The sequence below is a fragment of the Ruditapes philippinarum genome, unplaced genomic scaffold, assembly GCF_026571515.1.
Source record: "Ruditapes philippinarum isolate M1 unplaced genomic scaffold, ASM2657151v2 ctg1405_1_1_1_1, whole genome shotgun sequence".
NCBI classification, from domain to species: Eukaryota; Metazoa; Mollusca; class Bivalvia; order Venerida; family Veneridae; genus Ruditapes; species Ruditapes philippinarum.
In genome coordinates, this window is record NW_026859215.1 from 64472 (window position 1) to 89849 (window position 25378).

General features: G+C 32.0%; 2 protein-coding genes across 2 annotated transcripts; both read right to left on the bottom strand.

Annotated features, from left to right (window-relative positions):
• Positions 1-500: 500 nt before the first annotated feature.
• Positions 501-1737, bottom strand: LOC132755638 (ficolin-1-like). The gene is made up of 2 exons (XM_060746531.1): positions 1435-1737; positions 501-1398 (listed from the first exon to the last, which is right to left on the bottom strand). The coding sequence occupies exons 1-2, from the start codon at positions 1735-1737 to the stop codon at positions 892-894; spliced, it is 810 nt and encodes a 269-aa protein (XP_060602514.1). The 3' UTR covers positions 501-891.
• A 9344-nt stretch (positions 1738-11081) lies between these two features.
• Positions 11082-13696, bottom strand: LOC132755637 (techylectin-5B-like). The gene has a single exon (XM_060746530.1). The coding sequence runs from the start codon at positions 13563-13565 to the stop codon at positions 12675-12677; it is 891 nt and encodes a 296-aa protein (XP_060602513.1). The 5' UTR covers positions 13566-13696; the 3' UTR covers positions 11082-12674.
• Positions 13697-25378: the final 11682 nt, after the last annotated feature.

The following is a 25378-nucleotide window of genomic DNA, read 5'->3' on the forward strand; positions in this document are numbered from 1 at the left end:
TATTGAAACAACGCCATTGATATTGTTACATCGTTCTCAGTACTCGATTGGTGAATATGACATTTAATAGTTTGTTCAACATTGTGAATTACATTGTTATCACAAATTGCAAAAGAAAAAATCTAGAAAGGTGTGACTCTTTAAAAAATAGAATGTTGACGTTTGTGATTTTATGAGCAATAGTTGAAAAAATATTAATATTTCAATACTTATTTCATCTGTTAGCAAGAACTAAGACATAATTTCATTTCGTGATGAGTAATAATATTATGAAAAGTTTTCAAATAGCTTAATAGTATAATATGCATTTCTATAAATGACAAGTAGTACTAAATTTTGAAGCATCTTTAGACAAGTGTTAATAGTTTCTATGATTGATGTGCCTTTAATTAATATGAAACGTGCCACTATATTTACAAAATAATATTATCAACATTTAATTTAACTCGGTGACCAATGATTAAACTTAAGAAGTAACGGTACTTTAACGTTAAACAATAGACGCTAACCCATGAATTCAATGTTATTAAAGTGTATTAAAGACATCAAATACACATTTCTGTACAATATTAAAAAAGAAATAAATACATTAAGATAATTTGGTTACTGTTAACAGTGTCAAAATTCTACATTCCTTTCATAATCATGATATATATCATAGTCTGTTTAATGCGTGAAATAAACAAATAATATAATAATAACACAATTTTTTTCACAGGGTTTGAAAACAAGTAGAAAAAGTATTAAATTTAAAGAAATGGAATTGGAATGCTATATAAAACGTAGATTCTAATCATATAATACGCAAACACAATCTTTTAGTACTCCGAACGAAATTTTATTATTTTATTTGATGTATTATGAACACTGCACTCATGTACTTATTATACTTTACAAATTTTTACGAATTTTCATTTCTATGGTTTCCATCGAAGTGTGATGTCCTTTCCACTGTTTCCAGTTTGTACCCTTTCCGAATTCTTTAGAACCATACTGTCCGTTTAGGTTTGAAAAATGACAACTCTTGTACCACCATGCACCGTGATATTTATCTGCACAATGATGAGAACTCTCGGGGTCGTTGTCTCTGTCTTTTGTAGAAAATTTCATTCCATTATGATACTCAAGAGCGTCACCTGCAGTACCAGAATATCCACCAACATGAAGCTTGTAACTGGATTCAGAATCACCAATAGAAAACTGGCTGTACTCTGCATATGCCGATTCTCCTTGAAAACTGGTTAGGTCAACTCGAAGCTGATATTTGTCTTGGCTGGTGATCTCATGTATGAAGCGGTTCCCAAGATAGAAGTTATCTCTGAGGTTACCAAAACCAGTCTCGTATTCGTCCCATGTCTTATAAAAGTCGCTTTCAGAAACCCTCCTTTGTATAACAGTCTATCCACCACCTGATGTGTCCATATCGCAAAGTACTGAGATGCCTATCTTATTGCAAGTAGGGTAAATAGTGTAAATGCCAGTTTTATTGTGACCTTCATTGTAAATATCTCCGCAGTCAATGGGTTTCGGTTTAGGTTCAACTAACATAAGAGGAGATATATCTTCAATCATTTCTTTCTTCAACTTCGCCAGATCTGCTTTTGTGGCAAGGTCTGTCCTGTTTGAATCGCACGTACACTTTAGACGGTTTGAAATGTCAGTAAATATTTTCTTTATGTATTTGTCTGTGTCAGAGGATTTATCAAAATCTGACTCGCTACTTTCATCACTATGCATCTTTACCAGCGGAATATATATGCTGCTTTCATGTTTGGCAGCAACATATCCCAAAATAACAGTAATGACAAGTAGCTTGCACATTTTTGTAGATTTTCCTTCAAACAAATGTTGATTGTTTATGGATTTGTTATAATCTCAAACTGTAAATCGATGTTAACCTTATTAACAATCTGCGGCGAACGACTTGTAATTGCAAAATGCGAATGAAAAACTCGAACATGGTATAAATACCTCCTCTTCAATTTATAAACAAAGGAGAATCTGAATATATAAGGAGATCAAATGAATGAAGTCATTGATAGTGCGAAAAACTAAACAAAATGAAAATAGGCATATCTCTCATCTTATCAGCAAACAATTGGATGATCTTGATAAAAACAGATACAGACAGAAACAAATGTCAAACAAAACGGCTAAAAGTATACAATAGTACAAAGTTTGAAAGAAAATATAACATCTAAAGTAAACGTTGACTTTATGTATTTCAAACTATACAACAGGAACAACAACAAAACTCAAGTTTGCAAATAGCCTTATATTTATTTGTCATTGCATCTCATTGCGTTTCGCATCGTAGTTATGTTGACAATTTTTTATGTTTTATACATTTTTTTTCATAAATATAACTTTAGTGTGCTAAAAACCCCTTGAGTAATCTTAAAATAACAGTCGATAAAAAGTTTTTCACCTTAAGTATTATTGTATTATTTTTTTTACCCTGTAAGTATGTTTAAATCTTTCAGGTCTTTTTCTTTACTTTGAAGAAATATGTACAAGAATGAAAAGAAATTGATTTTTCTTTTCACTTTAGACAAATAAACTTTACTCAAATAATTTTGTTGATATGACTTTGATACAATGATGTATTATGTATAAATTACGTATACGTAAGTGTCCCAAACAGAAAACTTAATGGTCAATAAATATACATAAAATTTGATCATTGCAATAATTACACTATATATAAGTATTTCAAATATTGATAAAACTACACAATATATCATTTGGGTATTCTTATAAAATATTGCTGAAAGGAAAAAATGTTGATATTGTTCTAAGTGATTAAGTATGAAAATTTGTATGATGAATAAAATTTTTTTAGAACAATTTATTGTCTGTTATATAAATATATATGTAATATCGGATCCTGTAGCTTATATTTAGCAACAATATCCATGTATATTTAATTCGTTGTTTGTTGTCATGTGAGATATTAAACACTTACAAAGTTAATATATATTGTAATAAAGACCTTCTATTATATACCAATTCACTCTTAGTTAATGCCTGTTTCATTATTTTTTGTTGTTGTTTTTTAAATCAAAATACCAAATATCAGTATAAGTAACAGAAATGCAACTAAAAACCTTATCATTACATTAGGAACTCCTAAAGTCTAAAGTTCTGTATGGAAATTGCAAGACAAATACACCAATATTTCATTTTACTGGACGACCACCTTATGCATTACCTACAGTGTTCCGTTTGGACAATCGTGATTTTTTTATTTCGTTCTTACCCGCGATGCACGATGGTAAAAACACGATGGTAAGATGACACGATGATGAAAACACGATGGTGCGATGGTGAAAACACAATAGCACGATGGTGAAAACGCGATGTTATATCGCGTTTTCACCATTGTACCATTGCGTTTTCACCATTGAGTCATCGGTTTTTACTATCGTACCATCGTGTTTTCACCATCGTACCATCGCGCTTTCACCATTGTACCATCTCGTTTCATTATCGTTTCATCGTGTTTACATCATCGTACCATCGCGTTATTATCATCGTGCTATCGCGCTTTCATCATCTTGTCATCGCGTTTTCACCATGATTGTACCATCGCGGTAGAACTATCGTGCCATCGCGTTTTCACCATCGCACCATCGCATGTTCACTTTCGTACCATCGCGTTTTCACCATCGTGCCATCGCGTTTTCACCATCGTACTATCGCGATTTCATCATCGTGTCATCGTCTTCCGTTGATCATGCGCAATGGTACAATGTTATCAACATATATGCCTTCTCAATATTTAACCCCGCACCCTTTCTATTTGCGTAACTTTGAGATCTTTGTATTTAAAACATGCAAAATTACAAAAAATTTAGAAACTTTAAGTTGTCATCATTGTGCACTGTACATATGAAGTTCAAGTTGGTATTTTAAATACAGCAAAAGAAAAAAAGCAAACATATATTAGGCATATATAAGCATATATTAAATAGTCGTTGATCTATAAACAGTATAATGACATAAATAGAAAGAGTTGAAACTCTTAGGGGATAATTTTGTTCCATAATACCATTTTTTACAAATATAGGTAAAATTACGTTGATAATTATCTCAATAAAAAGAAGAATTAAGTAATAATATAAACAACTGACAAGTTATGTACATTCATATACGTTCTAATATTCTAATCATTTACAATGACATGTCTAATCCAATAGTTTTAAGCTAATAGAAAAGGTGTTTTAGTTTAAGACAAAACTATATTACAAACAAAACAATGTTATGTGAGTAATTATTATAAATCAAAGTATAAATCAATGAAATATTTGTATAACAGTCTCGGAATGTACATGATCAAAAGTTTTAGTTATCTTAAAATTATTTTTAACCGCTTTTCATAATTTCAAATATTCGCTCATGTTTTCTTATTAATGAGATGTTTAAGCTTGAATAACAGTAACAACAACAACATGTTTATTTGATAATAAGACCACCGGCTCATAATATACAATACAACATGGACAATCATTTTACGTCCCCCGATTAATATCAACTGATATACAAAGAATATGGTGTATATAAATGAAGACATTACATATTGCTGTATCACAACTTGAGTTCATTAATGAGTAAAAAATCATTTAAATTTGTTCTTCGATAAGTATAGTTAGCGTACTTCATTATATTTATAGCAATGAAAAAAAGCATGAAACTGACAATCATTAAATGAGATATTTCTATTTATTTATATATATATTTAAATGTTTAAGTTTGTGGTTAGAACATTTCTAAACTTAGAAAAAGATTTTTTATAAACGAATGGTAAATCCAATATAAAGTATTTTTCTACATTTAATAGTGATTTCAAATTTCTGTAATGAAAGCATCGACTGAATTTGCCAATTTCGAGTGTAGCAATTAACCAGTCTCTGTTTAAACAAATCTATAAACAGGTCAGGATTACCTATTTCTTGCTAAATCAAGGCAAACCCAAAACCATACTCGAATAATAATTCTTAAAGATCCTGTAACACATTTTTTTATGGTTTTAGTACATTAACATGATGCTCAAATTAAGATTTGTCAATATTGTAAGTTCTAAGAAGCATTATTTATAAAGATATTACCCAATTTAACATTTCATGTAAATAAAGGGGGGTAATTAGAAAATTATTTTCTATAAATTCGAAGTCAAATTATCCAATAAAAAATGAATGCATGTAATTTATTGATTAAATATAATGTGCACAAATATTTGCAGTACACATTTTACATATTCTTCGATGTTTTAAAATTGTTTTATTTGAAAAATATATACATATATAATTTTTTTGCAAGTGTGGTATACACACAGTAACAATATCAATCACAAAACATACAGGACCTTTAATTGATTTGGTTTGGGCCCAATTTTTGGTTTCTATTGTGAGTTTAAACCACTTCTCGTTTTCAAAATTTTGTGCATTCCATATATCAAATAAACCTCATTTTATAAAAGAAAATTGTGTAAAGGTTTGCAACCTAAGGAGTTTTTGTCATATTATTTTCACTTATTTTTTTGAAGGATTATATATATAATATCGTATGTTTTCATTTATAGACCTTTCTACGACGCGGTCCGTTGCTATGAAAAATTGACCGGATGTAGTATTTTCTCGCGCATGCACAATTTGCGTAGTCCAAAAAAAGCATCGCCCTAAATAAAATTGTTGTAGAAGTTCTTGGCAGTTCCAAGTTAGTTGAAGGTAAAAATTAGAAAATCATATCAAATAAACACAAAAGCTGATTTTATAGTTTAGTGGCCAAAATTGCCATAAAAAGGCATTGTTTAAGAATTCCACCTTACGAACACGACCCTTATATAGAGATAATTGTTCGAAAAAATGTGGAAATATTTATATTGGCAAATAAATCAGTCAATTTAATTGTTGTTGAAATTGACCATATAAAAACTAAATAAATTTTATAATTTATATATTCGAGGCTAATTATCATTCTGAAAAAAAGTCAGAGCACGTGATAATGCATTTAAAATTAAGTTTCTAGTTTACCTTATTTTATCAATAATCTGACTTGACTGTGATGCCAAAAAAAATTTTTTAAGTCACATATCTATTTAGATAATTTTTCAAACTCTTGAGAAGTTAGGATAGCTGGTGAAATAACACACATTTTATCCGGCACCTGGTAACACATGAAAATGCACGTCACGTACACTATTTGTCACTACACAAAATCAATAAACTACGATAAGATTGGTTTAAATTCAAGTTAAGATTTACGTGCTGGTGTGAAGTGCTATGTGGCAGCTGTAAAAAGTTGTCCCGTACTTCACTTCAGTGTTATTATATTTTTCTGGTCTTTCGGGAATATTGATGTCAGCACTATTAAGTGTTGAGAATTGAGTACCGCTCAAGCCGGTGCTAGGGGGCGTGATGTATGTTGCACTTGTTCAGTATCCCTCATGTACAGACTCAATTACACCGAGTCTGCAATTCTTACGTAATTCTGTAATTCTGTTGTGATTAATGCTTCCGAGGGATTAATTTGTTTCCAGATTTTTATACTTCACAATAGCAGGTTTGAAGTGCTGTGTGGCAGCTGTAAAAAGTTGCTCCGTACTTCACTTCAGTGTTGTTATATTTTTCTGGTCCTTCGAGATCATTGATGCCAGCACTTTTAACTGTTGAGAATTGAGTTTCCGCTCAGGCCGGTTTTAGGAAACGTGAGGGATGTTGCACTTGTTCAGTATCTCTCATGTACAGACTCAATCAAACCAAGTCTGCAATTCTTATGTAATTATGTTGTGATTAATGATCCGAGGGATTACTTTGTTTCCAGATTTTCATACTTCACAACAGCAAGTGCTGTGTGGCAGCTGTAAAAAGTTGCCCCTTCATTATTTCAGTGTTGTTATATTTTTCTGATCCTTCGGGATCATTGATGCCAGTACTATTAAGTGTTGAGAATTGAGTTCCGCTCAAACTGGTGCTAGGGGGCGTGAGGGATGTTGCGCTTGTTCAGTATCCCCCGAGTCTGCAATTCTTATGTTATTCTGTTGTGATTAATGCTTCCGATGGATCACTTTGTTTCCAGATGTTCATAATTTTAAGTGATTAACTATGTCATGGTACTAAAACGTCCAGGTTGAATGATATTGTAAACTAGCTGGCAAATAACAACCGGTCACATGTCAATCTGTTTGAAACTTACTGCCTTGCCAGTCCACTTTCAAAGGAATACCAATTGTGTAATATTATGTAATACATGGGTAATAAAAGTTTATCTGTAACACCCTGCTGTTTCAATTTAAATAACTGATGAAAAAGTCATCTAATGATACCTTGAATAGAGAACTTTTGGTCGTTAAATTATTAGTCCCGCTAATTTTGTATATATGTTATAAACATCAATTCACGTTTTAAGTATTAACCGCTTTAATTCATTCCTTTTGCCCTACGCAGAATGCACATGCACGAAATGCAATACCGTTGCTATGGAAACAAGAGCGATCAGTAATCACATGTGTCGCCTCATGATGGCAAATTTTATGTTGGGACAAGTTTTGTGACAGACGGACAGACAGACGGACAGTGCACAACTAGATTTGTTACTGATCATTCCTGTAAAGTTTGGATGAAATTGCACCAGTAGTTTTTGAGGAGTAGTCCGGACAAGCTTTTGTGTATCTGGCAACACACAGAAAAAAACACCTTTTTATCAAAGGGCCATAACTCGGCCAAAATCAGTCAAACGGAAAACCCGTGCATTATGCGCAAGGACTTGAGCTACAGATTAATCCTGTAAAGTTTAATTGAAATTGCATTAGTGGTATAAGAGAAGTAGTCCGAACAAACTTTAAAAATAAAAATTATTAAAGGGCCATAACTCTGACAAAAATCATTGAACCGGAAAATGCTGACAATATGCACAACTAGACTTGGTACTGATCATTCCTGTAAAGTTTGGATGAAATTGCACCAGTAGTTTATTAGGAGTAGTCCGGACAAGTTTTGTGACGGACAGACGGATAGACGGACGGACAGACGGACGACGGAGACGTGATCCCTATATGTCGCCACTACTCCGAAAAGGCGACACAAAAACGTACTGTAAAAAGATTTATATCAATAGATAGCGGTAAACAGCCTTTTTCTCCGTAAACCATATAAATTGTGGTTGATCATTTTATATTTAAAATATACTTTAAACATTTTAAATGGACTCGTTCAATCACTGCCTTTCATGTCTAATACTACAGACTCAAATAAGTTGACATTATACTCATTGTTTCACTGTCTAGATGAGATAATTAGTTGCATGTCAAAATATTGACTAATTTAATGGCGATTGAACAATGATTGATTATTTCAAATGTTTATGATAAAATATAACAACTGCCATGTCTTTTTATAAAATGAACATAACCGATAATTTCTCAAGGGTATTTTTAGATGTTTGTGTGGGTCACGAGGGTTACTGATTACTCATGTGACAGTTTTAATAAAGTTGAAAATAAATATGATAAAATGCAAATTTCTTTTAATTTCACGTTAACATTGACATTTTACTCTTTGGCATATTGTGCTATAATAAAAGCATGTTTAAAGCGAATCCGTTTTGTAACACTAACGTTAAATTTCACGGAAAATCAAATAGTACAGAAAATTAGTCAAATGTAAAACTTGTTTTTATTTTAGTTTATATGTTAAAACACCAGATATTAAGAACGACAATTACAAAACAACTCCTTGACAATTCAAGCGAGAAAGGAGTTTGCTCACAAATCTAATGGTAACTAAAGCAGAAATGTCGTCTGTCTACGACGGCCTTCAACATTCACATAAATAACTTGAATGAAAGCTTGATCATATGAATATAGGAATAAAAGTAGATGGGAAAATAACATCTCGTTTTCACCATCGTACTATCGCGCCATTGCGATTTCACCATCGCACCATCGCGTTTTCATCATCGCACCATCGTGTTTTCACCATCTTACCATCGTGACATTGCGTTGTCACCATCGTACTATCGTGCATCTCGGGTACAGACTAAATAAAAAGTCACGACTGTCCAAACGGAACACCGTACAAAGGGGAACTGTTTTACATGGAGCATAACGCATTGGTGTTGCATTGGATTGTAATAAAACATCAGAATTTTTAAATCTATCTCTTTGTTTCTTTTACAAACTAGGAAATAAGTTTGTTTGAGGAAATTTAAATGTATTTATTTTAAAGTATTTTTAGATGATTCGCATAGTACTGTGCGGCTTCAAAAAGTTTAATAGCTGCCTTTTATATAGTAAGGCGATGCCACACGTGTGTTCAATAAGATACGTGGTGTCGGATTGCTTGCACAATGTACGACATTGACTGAAGGGTACCTGTCATGTCACAGTATAAAACGAGTACTACTAGTACGTCGTAATGAAATTTTCATGTGGTTATGCTTATTTTTTTATTCCAACAACTGCACAGATCTAAACAGACATACGTCTTTGTAGCATATTTTGTTTATACTTAAAGTATGCAGTGCACAGCTGACCATTCCTTTGCCGCCATTCAACGCGTGCGTAAAACCTTGCTTGTACTTAATTATACGACCTCAGGCAGTCGGTGCATGTTGGATAGTTAACATGACCAAGGCCACCTATTTTTATAAATGGAATATTTTTTTCACTCAAAATGTTTATTTTCATCCTATTTTCAATAAAACAACAAAGAAAAATTGTTTTTAAAAATTCAATCCATATATACATGGACTATAAATATAGTAAAGGTAGAAAGGTTCGCCACGGAACTACCCCCAGGCCTTATTTTACCTCCCAGATCTTTTTAATTGTCATCCAATTTTCACCAAATAAAGTGCAATCTACTCAGAAATCATTTCTCTTTCGAAAAAAGTACAATATTAGACCATTTGGCACGACAAAAGATGGAATTTTAAAGCAAAAATTCACTTTTTGTCTTGACATTGCTTGAAAATGAGCCGTAAGAAAACGATTTAGAACACAAATCGATCTTTTTCTTAATAATAATCTAATGTCAATCGTGCAAACAGTTGAAAAAAAGCAGCTATAATACTATCGCTTACCGGTCCAAATTTAAGCCAAAACGCCTGTAGGTAGGTACTTTCAGTAGTTATTTCTACTAAATTCTTAAATTTCCAGACATTACATGTATACAAATCCTGATCCGGATATTCAAAGTAAGCATTCCCGGTTTCCCGCTGTTAGCCAGCTTCGCTCAATCTGTACCATGCGAAACGGGGTACGCATTAGGTATATGCGGATCAGGATTGCATGCATGTACAATGTCGAGAAATTTAAAAAGTTAGTGGAAATAACTACTGAAAGTGCCTACCTACAGACGTTTTGGATTAAATTTGGACCGGTAAGCGATAGTATTTAAGCTGCCTTCTCTTTTCCAACTGTTTCCATGCACTGACACAGTCGCAAAGAAGTAAGGATGGAAGGAGGGCGGACAAAAACTATATGACTATTTCCATTTAACAGAGGGTGGGGATCTTGTCCAACTGAATAATTTCAAATTTTACCCAGATAAGCTTTGTAATAGTTTTACATGTTTTGTAACTGTATTCGTGTCAATTATTGTAGCAATAAAAGATGGCGTCTTAAAGGCTGCCCACATCTTCCGGTATCATGCCCCATTCCTGTTTAATATTCTACTGCTGCAAGTTTTTTTTAATGATTTTGTATGGCTTGGTATATTAGACATTCAGGTTTCGTCAGTATTATGCTCATCTTTTTATTCTAAAGGACATTATATGTGTGTTTTCGAAAGAAACTGTAATACACGTAGTACCTTTAATTGATTTTCTTGGGTAAATAGTAATCTTTGAAAATTCTAAGCGACCGGAGACCTGATTTCAGACACAAGCGGGCCCCTGACAAGAACCACCGACTTTCTCTGAGCTTCATCGATCGATATGAAATACTAAAATGAGTACCCAATACACTGTCGAGTCTAGTTATGTCGCTGTAATGATATTTTAGATGAATAATGTTAGGCATTAATGAGTCAAGTATGTGTTGATTTTTTACACAGCTGTAATGAATTACTGAAGACAATATATAAAATTTTACACACATATCTTAATTGCTTTTAATGAACGTACATATATAAAGTAACCAATTTTTTCCATGTAGAGAAGATTAAAGATTATTAAACACTTAATTGTCTATACCTGCATATAGCAAATACTTTCTATCAGTTACATGAGTATATAAATACCTATTAAAATTTGGAATATCATGGAGAATCCATATTTATTAAACATATAGAGATACATGAGTTTCGTTTATTGTAAAAGTAAAAGTACCAAAATATTGAAACAACGCCATTGATATTGTTACATCGTTCTCAGTACTCGATTGGTAATTATGACATTTAAGAGTGTTCAACATTGTGAATTATATTGTTATCAAAAATTGCAAAAGAAAAATTCTAGAAAGGTGTGACTCTTTAAAAAATAGAATGTTGACTTAAGTGATTTTATGAGCAATAGTTTAAAAAAATATTTCAAAACTTATTTAATTTGTTAGCAAGAACTAAGACATAATTTCATTTCGTGATGATTAAAAATTTAATGAAAAGTTTTCAAATAGCTAAATAGTATAATAAATATTTCTATAGAGTAGTACTAAATTGTGAAACATCTTTAGATAAGTATTAATAGTTTCTATGATTAACGTGTCTTTACTTAAACATGTCACTATATTTACAAAATAATATTATCAATATTTCATTTAACACCAATGATTAAACTAAAGAAGTAACCGTACTTTAACGTTAAACAATAGACGCTTATTCATGAATTCAATCTTATAACTGTGTAATAAAGACATCAAATATACATTTCTATATAATATTAAAACAGAAATAATTACATTAAGATAATTTGGTCAGCGTTAACAGTGTCAAAAAACTACACTTCTTACATAATCATGATATATATCATAGTCTGTTTAAAGGGATACATAGGCAAAATTTTTATTTTTTTTATTTTGAATTTTTCATTCATTTATCTGTAAATGTCCTCGAAATAAATACACTATGCTGTCACAGGAAAAAAACTTTTCTCCTTATAAAGAAAAAAATGGTGGTTTCCTAACCTGATCCACGTGGGTCAGGTAAGAGTGTTAAGATTTCACAAAAGTTGTCACAGTGATATCTGGAAACGTTAAAGAACATGTCAAATGAATGATTTAGGTTTGTTTCAATCATACTATATCCACAATATCTCTTATTGTAACTTTTAGGGTTTCAAGTCACATTACTAGAAAACTGTTTTAAAACTACTCGGTGATTCTGTCGATGTCTTAATTTCGTTCAACATATATAGATATAATCCCGCTTCAAACCCAAAATATATAGCATTTTTACAGAAATTTATGCTGGGACTTTTACAAATGTCATTTTAGCGTGATTCGAGTACATAAGATAATTTTGATATATTTTTGAATGCGTGAAATAAACAAATAATACAATTATAACACAATTTTTCACATGGTTAATAAGTAAAAAAAATAAAGAAAAAAATTACAGTATTGGAATACTATATAATACGTATATTCTAATAATATAATACGTAAACACAATCTTTTTGTACTCGGAACGAAATAGTATAAGTGTATTTGATGCATTATGTACACTGCAGTCTTGAACTTATACTTTACAAATATTACGAATTTTCATTTCCATGGTTTCCATCGAAGTGTGATGTCCTTTCCACTGGTACCAGTTTGTACCCTTTCCGAATTCGTTAGAACCATACAGTCCATTTAGGTTTGAATGATGACATTTCTTGTACCACCATGCACCGCGATATTTATCTGCACAATGAGAACCGTCGGGGTCGTTGTCTCTGTCTTTTGTAGAAAATTTCATGCCATTATGATACTCAAGAGCATCACCTGCAGTACCAGAATATCCACTAACATCCAGTCTGTAACTGGATTCAGAATCACCAATAGAAAACTGACTGTACTCTGCATATGCAGATTCTCCTTGAAAGCTGGTAAGGTCAACTCGAAGCTGATATTTCTGATATTTGCCTTGGCTGGTGATCTCATGTATAATGCGGTTCCCAAGATAGAAGTTATCACTGAGGTTACCAAAACCAGTCTCATATTCGTCCCATGTCTTATAAAAGTCGCTTTTAGAAACCCTTCTTTGTATAACAGTCCATCCACCACCTGATGTGTTCATATCGCAACGTACTGAGATGCCTTTGTTATTGGAAGTAGGGTAAATAGTGTAAATGCCAGTTTTATTGTGACCTTCATTGTAAATATCTCCGCAGTCAATGGGTTTCGGTTTAGGTTTAACTAACATAAGAGCAGACATATCCGCAATCATTTCTTTCTTCAACTTCGCCAGATCTGCTTTTGTGGCAAGGTCTTTCCTGTTTGAATCGCACGTACACTTTAAACGGTTTGAAATATCTGACTCGCTACTTTCATCACTTTGCATCTTTACCAGTGGTAGATAAATATTGCTTTCATGTTTGGCAGCAACATATCCAAAAATAACAGTTATGATAAGTAGCTTGCACATTTTGGTAGAAATCCCTTCAATCAAATGTTAATTGTTTATGGATCTTTTATATTCTCAAACTGTAAATCGATGTTAACCTTATTAACAATCTTCGGCGAACGACTTGTAATTGCAAAATGCGAATGAACAACTCGAACGTGGTATAAATACCTTCTCTTCAACATGTAAACAAAGGAGAATCTGAATATATAAGGATATCAAATGGATGTAGACATTGAGTGCGAAAAACTGAACAAGATTAAAATAGGCATATCTCTCATCTAATCAGCAAACAATTGGATGATCGTGATAAATCAGATACAGACAGAAAAATGTCAAACAAAATGGCTAAAAATATACAATAGTACAAAGTTTGAAAGAAAATATAACATCTAAAGTAAACGTTGACTTTATGTAATTCAAACTATACAACAGGAAACAACAACAAAACTGAAGTTTTCAAATAGCCTTATATTTATTTGTCATTGCATCTCAACGTGTTTCGCATGGTAGTGATGTTGACAATTTTTGATGTATTATTCATATTTTTTCAAATCACCTTGAGTAATCTTAAAATAACAGTCGATGATAAGTTTTTCATCTTTAGTATTATATTTTTTTTACCCTGTAAGTATGTTTAAATCTTTCAGGCATTTTTTTTTTTATTTTGAAGAAATATGTACAAGAATGAAAACAAATTGATTTTGCTTTTCACTTTAGACATAATAAACTTTACTCAAATAATTATGTTGATATGACTTTGATACAATGATGTATTATGTATAAATTACGTATACATAAATGTCCCAAACAGAAAACTTAATGGTCAATAAATATACATAAAATTTGATCATTGCAATAATTACACTATCCGGCCATAAGTATTTCAAATATTGATAAAACTACACAATATATCATTTGGATATTCTTATAGAATATTGCTGAAAGGAAAAAAAAATGTTTATATTGTTCTAAGTGATAAAGTGTGAAAATTTGTATGATGAATAATTGAAAAATTTGTTTATAACAATTTATTGTCTGTTATATAAATATATATGTAATATCGGAATCTGTAGCTTATATTTAGCAACAACATCCATGTGTATATTTATTTCGTTGTTTGTTGTCATGTGAGGTATTAAACACTCACAAAGTTAATATACGTATTTTTTATTAAAGACCTTCTGTTATATACCAATTCACTCTTAGTTAATGCCTTTCATTGTTGTTGTTTTTTTAAATCGAAATACCAAATATCAGTTTAAGTTTAAGTAACATAAAAGCAACTAAAACCTTATCATTACTTTAGGAACTCCTAAACTCTAAAGTTCTGTATGGAAATTGCACGACAAATACACCGATATTTCATTTTACTGGACGATATTCATACAAGAATTGTGCAGATCGAGATCCCCTACCACACTGTAAGCTATCATTTATTTCAAGCTTTCTTAAAAAGATGAACCATTAAAATAACACATAGCTGTAAATAATGTACAAAATGCCCAAAGAGACAAAACGACAATAACATTTGTTACACTTAAGGTATGACCAACCTTATGCATTACCTACGGTGTTCCGTTTGAACAATCGTGATTTTTTATTTCGTTCTTACCCGCGATGCACAATGGTTAAAACGCAATGGTACAGTGACACGATGATGAAAACACGATGGCGCTATGGTGAAAACACGATGGCACGATAGTGAAAACGCGATGGTATATTCCCCATCGTACCATAGCGTTTTCACCATAGTGTCATCGCGTTACCACCATTGTACTATCGTGTTTTCAACATCGTACCATCGCGCTTTCACCATGGTACCATCGCGTTTTCATTATCGTGTCATCGCGTTTTCACCATCGTACCATCGCTTTTTTACTATTGTGCCATCACGCTTTCATCATCGAATCATCGCGTTTTCACTATCGTACCTTCGCGGTCATCGCATTTTCACCGTCGTACCATTGCGTTTTACCATCGTGCCATGGCGTTTTCACCATCGTACCATCGCGTCTTCAGGTAAAATGAAATTTTATCAATCCTTGTTTTTTCTCATTAAACTTTGTGTAAATGCTTTAGAATACACACTGACTACAATGATGATGAAATTTAATAATAATATTAAACACAGTGTCAGAAAGTCAGCTTTAAAAAGGGGAGGTAACTCAAATACCAGAAATTCTTTGTGAAATGTATTAAAGGTGCTGTGTCTGCTGTGTGCTTCAATTGATTACACCTTCTTATTCTAGGAGATACAGCTTTAGAAGAATGCTAATTTTCACATATAGAGCTATGAAGGTTAAATTAGATGTTGTTTTCCTGCTTTTTATGACTTTTAAATTAGGAAAAAGGCATGCATTTAATGAATTTCAGCTGTATGTGTGAAATATGGCCACCCGAAGTGTTTCGAGTGATGCAAAATCATTGTATGGAGGTAAATTTGTGCTTGAAACCACTTTAGGGCAGGTGGATATATAATCTAGGTTTTCTGGTGAGATTTTGACCATTTTAAAGCTGAGCGAGCAAGATCGACTAGTCGGAAAATTTGGTTTTTGCACTGTCACTTGGTGAATTTCGATTCCCTAGGAGACCCACATTGTGATGTCTATAATGCTGTGAAGGCCCTGACAAATGCTTTGTCTCTTTGTTTTTGACTTTACACATAAACCTATATGAACATTGTGCATGCCAAATAGATTTTCTACTGTGTAGGACTGAAAAAAACATAGCATATATTAGTGTCTGGCAGGAACATATCTGGTATATTTTGTGCCCCCCACAGAGTCACATGAAGCCAGTTTATTCTTAAACTGTATGGCAATTTGTTGAATATTTCTTCCATATCATATGACATAAGGATATATTTGTGCAAATTATATGTATAGATAGTATGGAACCCATTTTGTCTACACCTTACATTGGGAATACTTTCTTTTTCTACATGTACTAAAAACAGCGTGCCGAGGGCTGAAAATGGGGCAAACGGTATAGTTCATTAAAGGCACATATAAGGAAAAGCAAACAATTCCTAGCAAAATTAAATCATTTTATTTATTGAAATATGCATAAATTTGCAGAAAAAGTCTGTATAAAGTTTAGTAATCAATGTTAAGGTGCTCCTTAAGGCAGCACATCACACTTAATGAAGCCACAGCTTCGAATGGCCAGGAAGGATTTCATGTATATTAGTGACTATTGTGGATTTAAATGACTGTTTGTCTTTAAAATGCATTTTCAGCATGAAATTTGTTTTTGTGACATGTAATATGATCATTGGCAAATTCGAAAACATGGTTAGAAATCACATGCTGATATTTATTGATGTCAGGGCCGCCATTGTTTGTAAACATTGCTTTTAAACAGCATGCTCGATGAAAACAAGTAATTTTACAGGGGGGTACAAACTTTCAGCAATAGCAAAAAATCAACAAGGCCAAGCACCTATTTCTTTGTGATATTTTGCATGTATAGGGAGTTGCTAAAGCAGTGACAGAGTTTCTGTAGACCGTATATTTGGAGGTATTTTTTTGCCGGAGGGACGAAAAATGTTGTTTTGGGTCTCGGACCACTATAGATTTTTGGCTTTTACGGAATGAATTGGAATTTTTTTAACTGCCTGACTGTTGCACATGGGATGATTTCATCACAGATTTGCAATGTTATGACATATATGTTCTTAACAAAATGTGTTTTCTTTTTCAAGGTTGTGTAGTTTGGGATCAGATTTATCAGACATATTGCTTGTAGGACATTGACGGCAGAAACTTGAAATTTAGTGTGGAGTGCTACCTCACCATCGTACCATCGCGATTTCATCATCGTGCCATCGTCTTCCGGTGATCATGCGCAATGGAACAATGTATGGCTTCTCATTATTTAACCCCGCACCCTTTCTATTTTCTTATCTTTGAGATTTTAGTAAATAAAAACGTGAAAAAAATACAAAAAGCAATCGCTCAAAAATTTAGAAACTTAAAGTGGTCATCCTTGTACACTGTACTTATGAAGTTCAACAGCAAAAGAAAAAAGCAAACAAATACGAGTATAAAGCATATATTAAAGATCCTGTACATGTGTATGTTTCGTGATTGATATTGTTACTGTGTGTATACCACAAAAATTATATATGTATATAATTATGCAAATAAAACAATTTTCAAACATCGAAGAATATGTAAAATAAGTACTGCAAATATTTGTGCACATAAATATTTAATTGCATTCATTTCTTATTGGAAAATTTGACTTAGAATTTATAGAAAATAAATTTCTAAGTACCTCCCTTTATTGACATGAAATGTTAAATTCGGTAATATCTTTATAAATAATGCTTATTGGAACTTACAATATTGACAAATCTTAATTTGAGCATCATATTTATTAAATAAAACCATGAAAAAATTGTGTTAAACAATCTTTAAATAGTCTTTCATCTATAAACGGTATAATGACATAACTAGAAAGAAGTGGAATCCTAAGGGGATAATTTTGTTCCATAATACCATTTTTTATAAACATATATAAAATTACGATGATAATGATTTCAATTAAAAGAAGAATTAAGTTATTATATAAACAACTGACGTACATTTATATACGTCTTAACATTCTAATTATTTACAATTACATGTCTAAACCCATAGTTAAAAGGTAAAGGAAAAGGTGTTTTAGTATTAGACAAAAATATACTACAAACAAAACAAAGTATAAATCAATGAAATATTTGTATAAGAATCTCGGAATGTAAATGGTCAAATAAGAGGTGAATACAATTTTAGTTATCTTAAATTTATTTTTAACCGCTTTTCATAATTTCATATATTCGCTCTTGTTTACTATGTTAATGAGATGTTCAAGCTTGAATAACAAAAACAACAACATATATATTTGATAATAAGATATAGAAATAGAGAAAAACAGAATCCCTAAAGAAAGCCCAACACGGCAAAATTGTAAAATGTTGCAGGCTCGGTTTGATTGAGCCTGTTCATGGACGGTACTGGAAAGTACAATAACCAATAATAAACAATGCAACATGAACAATCATTTCACGTCCCCCGATTAAGATCATCTGATATTCAAAGAATAGGTTGTATATAAATGAAGACATTACGTATTGCTGTATCACAACTTGAGTTCATTAATGAGTAAAACTCATTTAAATTTGTTCTTCGATAAGTATAGTTGATGTACTTCATTATATTTATAGCAATGAAAAAAGCATGAAACTCACAATCATTAAATGAGATATTTCTATTATTTAAACAATAGGTACAAAAGCGTTGTTCTCTTGGTATATTTAAATGTCTGCCGATTTCTATTTCAAGCTTGTGGTTAGAACATCTAAACTTAGAAAAAGATTTTTTATAAACGAATAGTAAATCCAATATTAAGTATTTTTCTACATTTAATAGTGATTTAAAATTTCTGAAATGAAAGCATCGACTGAATATGCCAATTTTGAGTGTAGCAATCAACCAGTCTAAACAAATCGATTAACAGGTCAGGATTACCTATTTCTTGCGAAATCCAGGCAAACCCAGAACCATACTCGAATAATATTTTTTTTATCTTAGTAGCTAAATTATATCTCCCACTATCATCATGATTTTTTAAATAAGATAACATTGTCGTGGATATCTTGATTGTTGTATAATCAATAACTTACACCAATACTTTACACGAGTAGTCATATAAGGTATACATAATGGTAATCTGCCAAATTCTCCTAATGTAATTGCGTGTCTGTAATAGCAATTAAAAAAATCTTCCTTTCATCATTAAGCCAAGCGCATTCAAATATGCAATAGAATTCATCGCCTATCTCATTGTTACAAAAGGTACACATTCTTTAATTGATTGGGTTTGGGCCCAATTTCTGGTTTCTATTGGTAAGGTATGGTTTCGTGTAAGAAATATTATCGTAATGAAGAAAAGGCTTAGGAGTTGATAAAAGACAAGAATAGTATCAACAAGGCAAAGGCAACGTTCACAGGACGCACCCCCTGAAAACTTTTTACCGAATTCAAATTCTTTTTCTTGAATAGTCTGTAGAATGTACCTTTGCTAGAATTTTCAATAGGGAAAACCAATCATGTAGAAAAAATATCTTTTAGTTTATGTCTTATTGTGAGTTTAAACCATTTCTCGTTTCCAAAATTTTGTGTATTCCATAAACCTCATTTTATAAAAAAAAGATTTGCAAGATTTTTGTCATATTATTTTCACTTATTTTTTGAAGGATTATATATTATATATATATATAATCGTATGATTTCATTTATAGACCTTTTTACGACGCATGCGCAATTTGCGCAGGCCAAAAAGGCATCGCCCTACATAGAAATGTAGTAGAAGTTCATAGGCAATTACGACTTAGTTGAAGGTAAAAATTAGAAAATCATATCAAATAAACACAAAAGCTGCTTTTATAGCTAAGTGGCCAAAATTGCCATAAAAAAGGCATTGTTTAAGAATTCCACCTTACGAACACGGACCTGATATAGAGATAATTGTTGGAAAAAAAAAAAAATGTGGAAATCAGTCTTATATTGGCAAATAATTGTTGTTGAAATCGACCATATATAAAGTAAGGAAATTTTATAATTTATAAAATCGAGGTTAATTATCATTCTGAAAAAAAAGTCAGAGCACTTGATAATGCATTTAAAATTTAGTTTCCAGTTTATCTAATTTTATCCTTTATCTGACTTGACTGTGATGCCAAACAGATTTTTTAAGTCACATATCTATTTAAATCATTTTTCAAACTCTTGAAAAATTAAGATGGGTAGTGAAATAACACACATTTTATCCGGCTCTTGGTAACACATGAAAATGCACGTCACGTACACTATTTGTTACTTCACAAAATCAATAACGTTGATAAGATTGGTATAAATATAAGCTACTTAAATTACGATTTGAGTGTTGGTGTCAAGTGCTGTTTAGCAGGTGTAAAAATTACCCCGTACTTCATTTCAGTGTTGTTATATTTTTCTGGTCCTTCGGGGTCATTGATGCCAGCACTATTAAGTGTTGAGAATTGAGTGCCGCTCAAGCCGGTGCTAGGGGGTGTGAGGGATGTTGCACTTGTTCAGTATCCCTCATGCACAGACTCAATCAAACCGAGTCTGCAATTCTTATGTAATTCTGTTGTGATTAATGCTTCCGAGGGATTAGGTTGTTTCCAGATTTTTATACTTCACAACAGCAGGTGTCAAGTGCTGTGTGGCAGCTGTAAAAAGTTGCCCCGTACTTCATTTCAGTGTTGTTATATTTTTCTGGTCCTTTGGGGTCATTGATGCCAGCACTATTATGTGTTGCGAATTGAGTACCGCTCAAGCCGGTGATAGGGGGCATGAGGGATGTTGCACTTGTTCAGTATCCCTCATGTACAGACGCAATCAAACCGAGTCTGCAATTTTTATGTTATGTTTCCGAGGGATTACTTTGTTTCCAGATTTTCATAATTTTAAGTGATTAACTATGTCATGGTACTAAAACGTCCCGGTTGAATGATATTGTAAACAAGCTGGCACATAACAACTGGTCACGTGTCAATATGTTTGAAACTTACCGCCTTGCCAGTCCACTTTCAAAAGAATACCAATTGTGTAATATTATGTAATACATGGGTAATAAAAGTTTATCGTTAACACCCTGCTGTTTAAATTTAAATTACTGATGAAAAAGTCATCTAATGATACCTTGAACAGAGGAATTTTGGTCGTTGAATTATTAGTCCCGCTAATTTTGTATATATGTTATAAAGATCAATTCACGTTTTAATTATTTACTGCTTTAATTCATTCCTTTTGCCCTACGCAGAATGTGCATGCGCGAAATGCAATACCGTTGCTATGGAAAAAACGTACTGTAAAAAGATCTATATCAATAGATAGCGGTAAACAGACTTTTTCTCCGTACACCATATAAATTGTGGTTGATCATTTCATATTTAAAATATACTTTAAACATTTTAAATGGACTCGTTCAATCACGTCCTTTCATGTCTAATACTGCAGACTCAAATACGTTGACATTATGCTCATTTGTTCACTGTCTAGATAAAATAAATTAGTTGAATGTCAAAAGTTTGACAAATGTAATGGCGATTGAACAATGATTGATTATCACAAATGTTCATGATAAAATATAACATTTGTCCATGTCTTTTTATAAATTGATCATTACCGATAATTTCTCAAGGATATTGTTAGATGTTTGTGTGGGTCACGAGGGTTTCTGATTACTCAGGTGACGTTTTTTAATAAAGTTGAAAACAAATATGACAAAATGCAAAGTTCTTTTATTTTACCTAAACATTCATCATTTACTCTTTGGCATAATGTGCTATAATAAAAGCATATTTAAAGAGAATCCGTTTTGTAACACTAACGTTTAATTTAAGCTCACGGGAAATCATAGTACAGTAAACTAAGCAAATGTAAAACTTGTTTTTATTTAAGAGTATATGTTAAAACACCAGATATAAAGACCGACAATTACAAAGCAATTTCTTGAAAATTCAAGCGAGAATGAATTTGCTCGAAATGCTCATGTAAGTACAATTCAGTTATTACTTATTTTGTCATGATTTTACCATTAAAGATCACGTTTTTTAAAAATCAAAAGACAGTGCAACTTTTCTGCCAAAACCATTTGACTCTTACTTTAACAGTATCGAGATGAAATGCTTATGTGCTTATATTATCCAAACACGCTTTTGATCTATTTACTGGACAGTCATAAAGTGTAACAACTTGAGACTACGTGCAAATTATATGTAAACAACCTGTTATCCTCAGAGGGAAAATGCCTTTAAGCATATAATATTTCAGCTTCCTCTAAGGTTGTCACAACATCTTTTGTTCCTTAATATCTAGGTATGCATGCACTTAATCTGGTAAATCTTTAAATTTACCAATAGAGTCATCATGCAAGGAAGATTCAAGAGAATTTTTTATTTGCTAAATGATCAGGGGAAAATCCTTGGAGGCACTATTTAAAGAAGTTATTTTTGTACATTTATATTTTTTATAAATACCCTCTTAAAAACATTTCATTTTTATGCTTCAAATGATCATACAGTACTACAACAGCTAATGTTATTCTGTTCGTCCCATATTTTTAAAGTAGTGGCCTAATTACCTTATAAGAAACTCTTCCTTGTCTACCGAGAAGAAGGAAACTAATTTTTTTTTCTTTTTGAAAGCTCTATCCATTCAAATTAATTTTGACATTTTACACAAAGAGATAGCACTTGCCGCACGCAATGCATAGCGGACGTTAACTATATTTATGACTTGCAATAATTAAGGTTGGACTATATATGTTAAGGAATGAAAAAAGTAACAAATCAAAGATGATAGTGGACATACACAATTCAACCAATGAACTTGAAATCTAATATTCATGTTGATGACATGTGTCTTGCATGCAACACATATTCGATAAGTTTTAAGACGGGCAGTTTTTGACTTTTGCCCTCAAAGTATGAACATATGTCTTGCACATAACACATCGTTAACTTATTGTCCTCATGTGTATTAATTTCTTTTGAAATCCTATCAAATGTAGCCCAAACTACACATTAACGAAAAATTTAAACGGTTATTTCAATCCCTTGCTGTGACCTTGACATTTGAGCTAAAAACCTTGGTCTTCGTTCGTTTAAAATGAAATCACATTTGCATGCAAAACTTAGGGACTGGACAACACTATTTTTACAAATGCACTTTGTTCAAACCCTTACTGTATGGTAGAGACCGGGTTCTTACACGCGAATAATTGTAATGTCCCACTTTAGTTTGAAATCTCATTATGCATGGAGGAGATATGGACAGGGCACGAACTCTAACATCTCTTCAGGCAAGTCACATTGGAGGTTCCATGGTAGCCTCTGTAAGAACACATCTGTTCTAATTTCCCCCATTTCATGTTTAAATGTTGAATTCTACTTAGTTGAAGCATCAAATGCTCGAATAAAGAGTCGGAAGTATCTTGACCATGTATTGCCTACCAATCAAGTTCCGCACATTAGTGATTATGTCCGCATTATTTGTGCCATATGTAACAAATATCTTTCACATCTAAATGCAACCAAAGATTTAATAGATGACACACTTGTAGCAGAGAGAATGAGAGATAAAATCCAGAAGGTTAACCACTTGCAATCATGTTTAAGAAAATGAACTGTATAAGCGAAATATTTCAAAATGGCAGGCAGTGCAAGAAATTGACAATTTGCCCTTAATAGATTTTATTCTTAGTCTTTTGAATCTTGGTACCAACCAAATGAAACTTTGCCCATCAAATGCACAGGAGTACCTTGATGGAAATTGTGATATTTTGTGTTTAAATAATCACAAGACTTGTTGAAAAGTAAAATAGAGAGAAATAAAGAATCCCTAAAGAACGCACAAAACGACAAAATTGAAAATGTTGCAGGCTCGGTTTGATTGCGCCTGTTTATGGAGATAAGACTTCAAAGTCGAAATGTATCGTCCAAGTCTTATTTAGTTTGATTCAATATGATTCAGACCATGTCAAGGCTTGGTACTGCCAGTGCATGTTCCCATGTAGCTGCGGTGATTTGAGACCTAGGCACATCTAGACAGCAGTCTGACAGGTATGGAGTCCAAGACTAGACTCAATACCTTGATGATGCTGCCGAGATGCCGGATCCAGTCAATTCAACCGACTCACAAGACAGTTCGGGAATAATAATTAAAATTAAGACGTGCTTTATTTCAATTCCATATCAGTGTAACTGGTTTATTCGAAGGAGACTGTATCGATGTATCTTATCTTATATATATAGCATTGCAAGTGGTTAACATTACTGCATTAATTATTTACATTTATTATGTTTAGTTGACTGCAAAATGTCAAAATAATTCTTTCTTCTTGTTATTAATCATACCAGTAATATTGCCAGACTTATTGTTTACATACTTAAAAATTGTAGAAGTGATGTATCCAATGATTGTTTTATTTAATTAAGTCTGCAAGTGGAAGGTTATGAAGTTAAAATGCACTGTTACTTAATTACTCATAAATGAACATGTATGTTGTTGCCTTTTTATGTATCTTTTTTGTGATCTGTATATTTTTAAAAACTGATTCATGTAATCATAGATTTGCAGTTTTAAACATATTAAAAGAATGATGAACAAATGAAGTAATAAAAAGGGATATGTGATTATCATAAATTAACTGAATACATAACATGCAATTATATTTTTTGTACAAGTTATTATACAAGAGCTGTCACAGGAGACAGCGAAGCTCGACTAATAAAATACTGGACGCAGTATGGAAGACAAAACTATGAAATAAAAATCAATTATGTATAATTACGTATTAAGTTATAGTAAAAAAAATAACATTGTTAACATAAATTCCAAGATCAAGGGGAATAATTCTGGAAATAGTCACAATAGAGTTATGAACCTTGTCACACAACATGTGTGTAATGATAAGAAGTATATATTTGAAGTTTGAAGTAGATACCTTAAAAATTAAGAAGTTATAATATTTCTTAAAGAAGATCCTAAGTTAAAAGAGGGATAAATCTGTAAATAGTGCTTCAAGAGTTATGAACCATGTCACATAAAATGTAATTGATGATAAGGAATAAGTATTTGAAGTTTGAGTTAGGTACCTTTAAAACTAAAAAAAGTTATAGTAAAAAAGTAAAAAATAACATTTTTCAAGTAAAAAAATCTAAATTTATGGGCAGATAATTCTTGTAATATTGGTTCTAGAGTTATGAACTTTATCACATAACATTTGGTTAATGATAAGGTACATATATTTGAAGTTTT

Bases quoted from the DNA above. Each gene is read 5' to 3' on its own strand.
- LOC132755638 (XM_060746531.1), bottom strand. From the start codon at position 1,737: ATGCATAGTGATGAAAGTAGCGAGTCAGATTTTGATAAATCCTCTGAC. The intron at 1,399-1,434 runs GTACTTTGCGAT...GGTGGTGGATAG, and splicing joins GCAATAAGATAGGCATCTCA to ACTGTTATACAAAGGAGGGT.
- LOC132755637 (XM_060746530.1), bottom strand. From the start codon at position 13,565: ATGTGCAAGCTACTTATCATAACTGTTATTTTTGGATATGTTGCTGCC.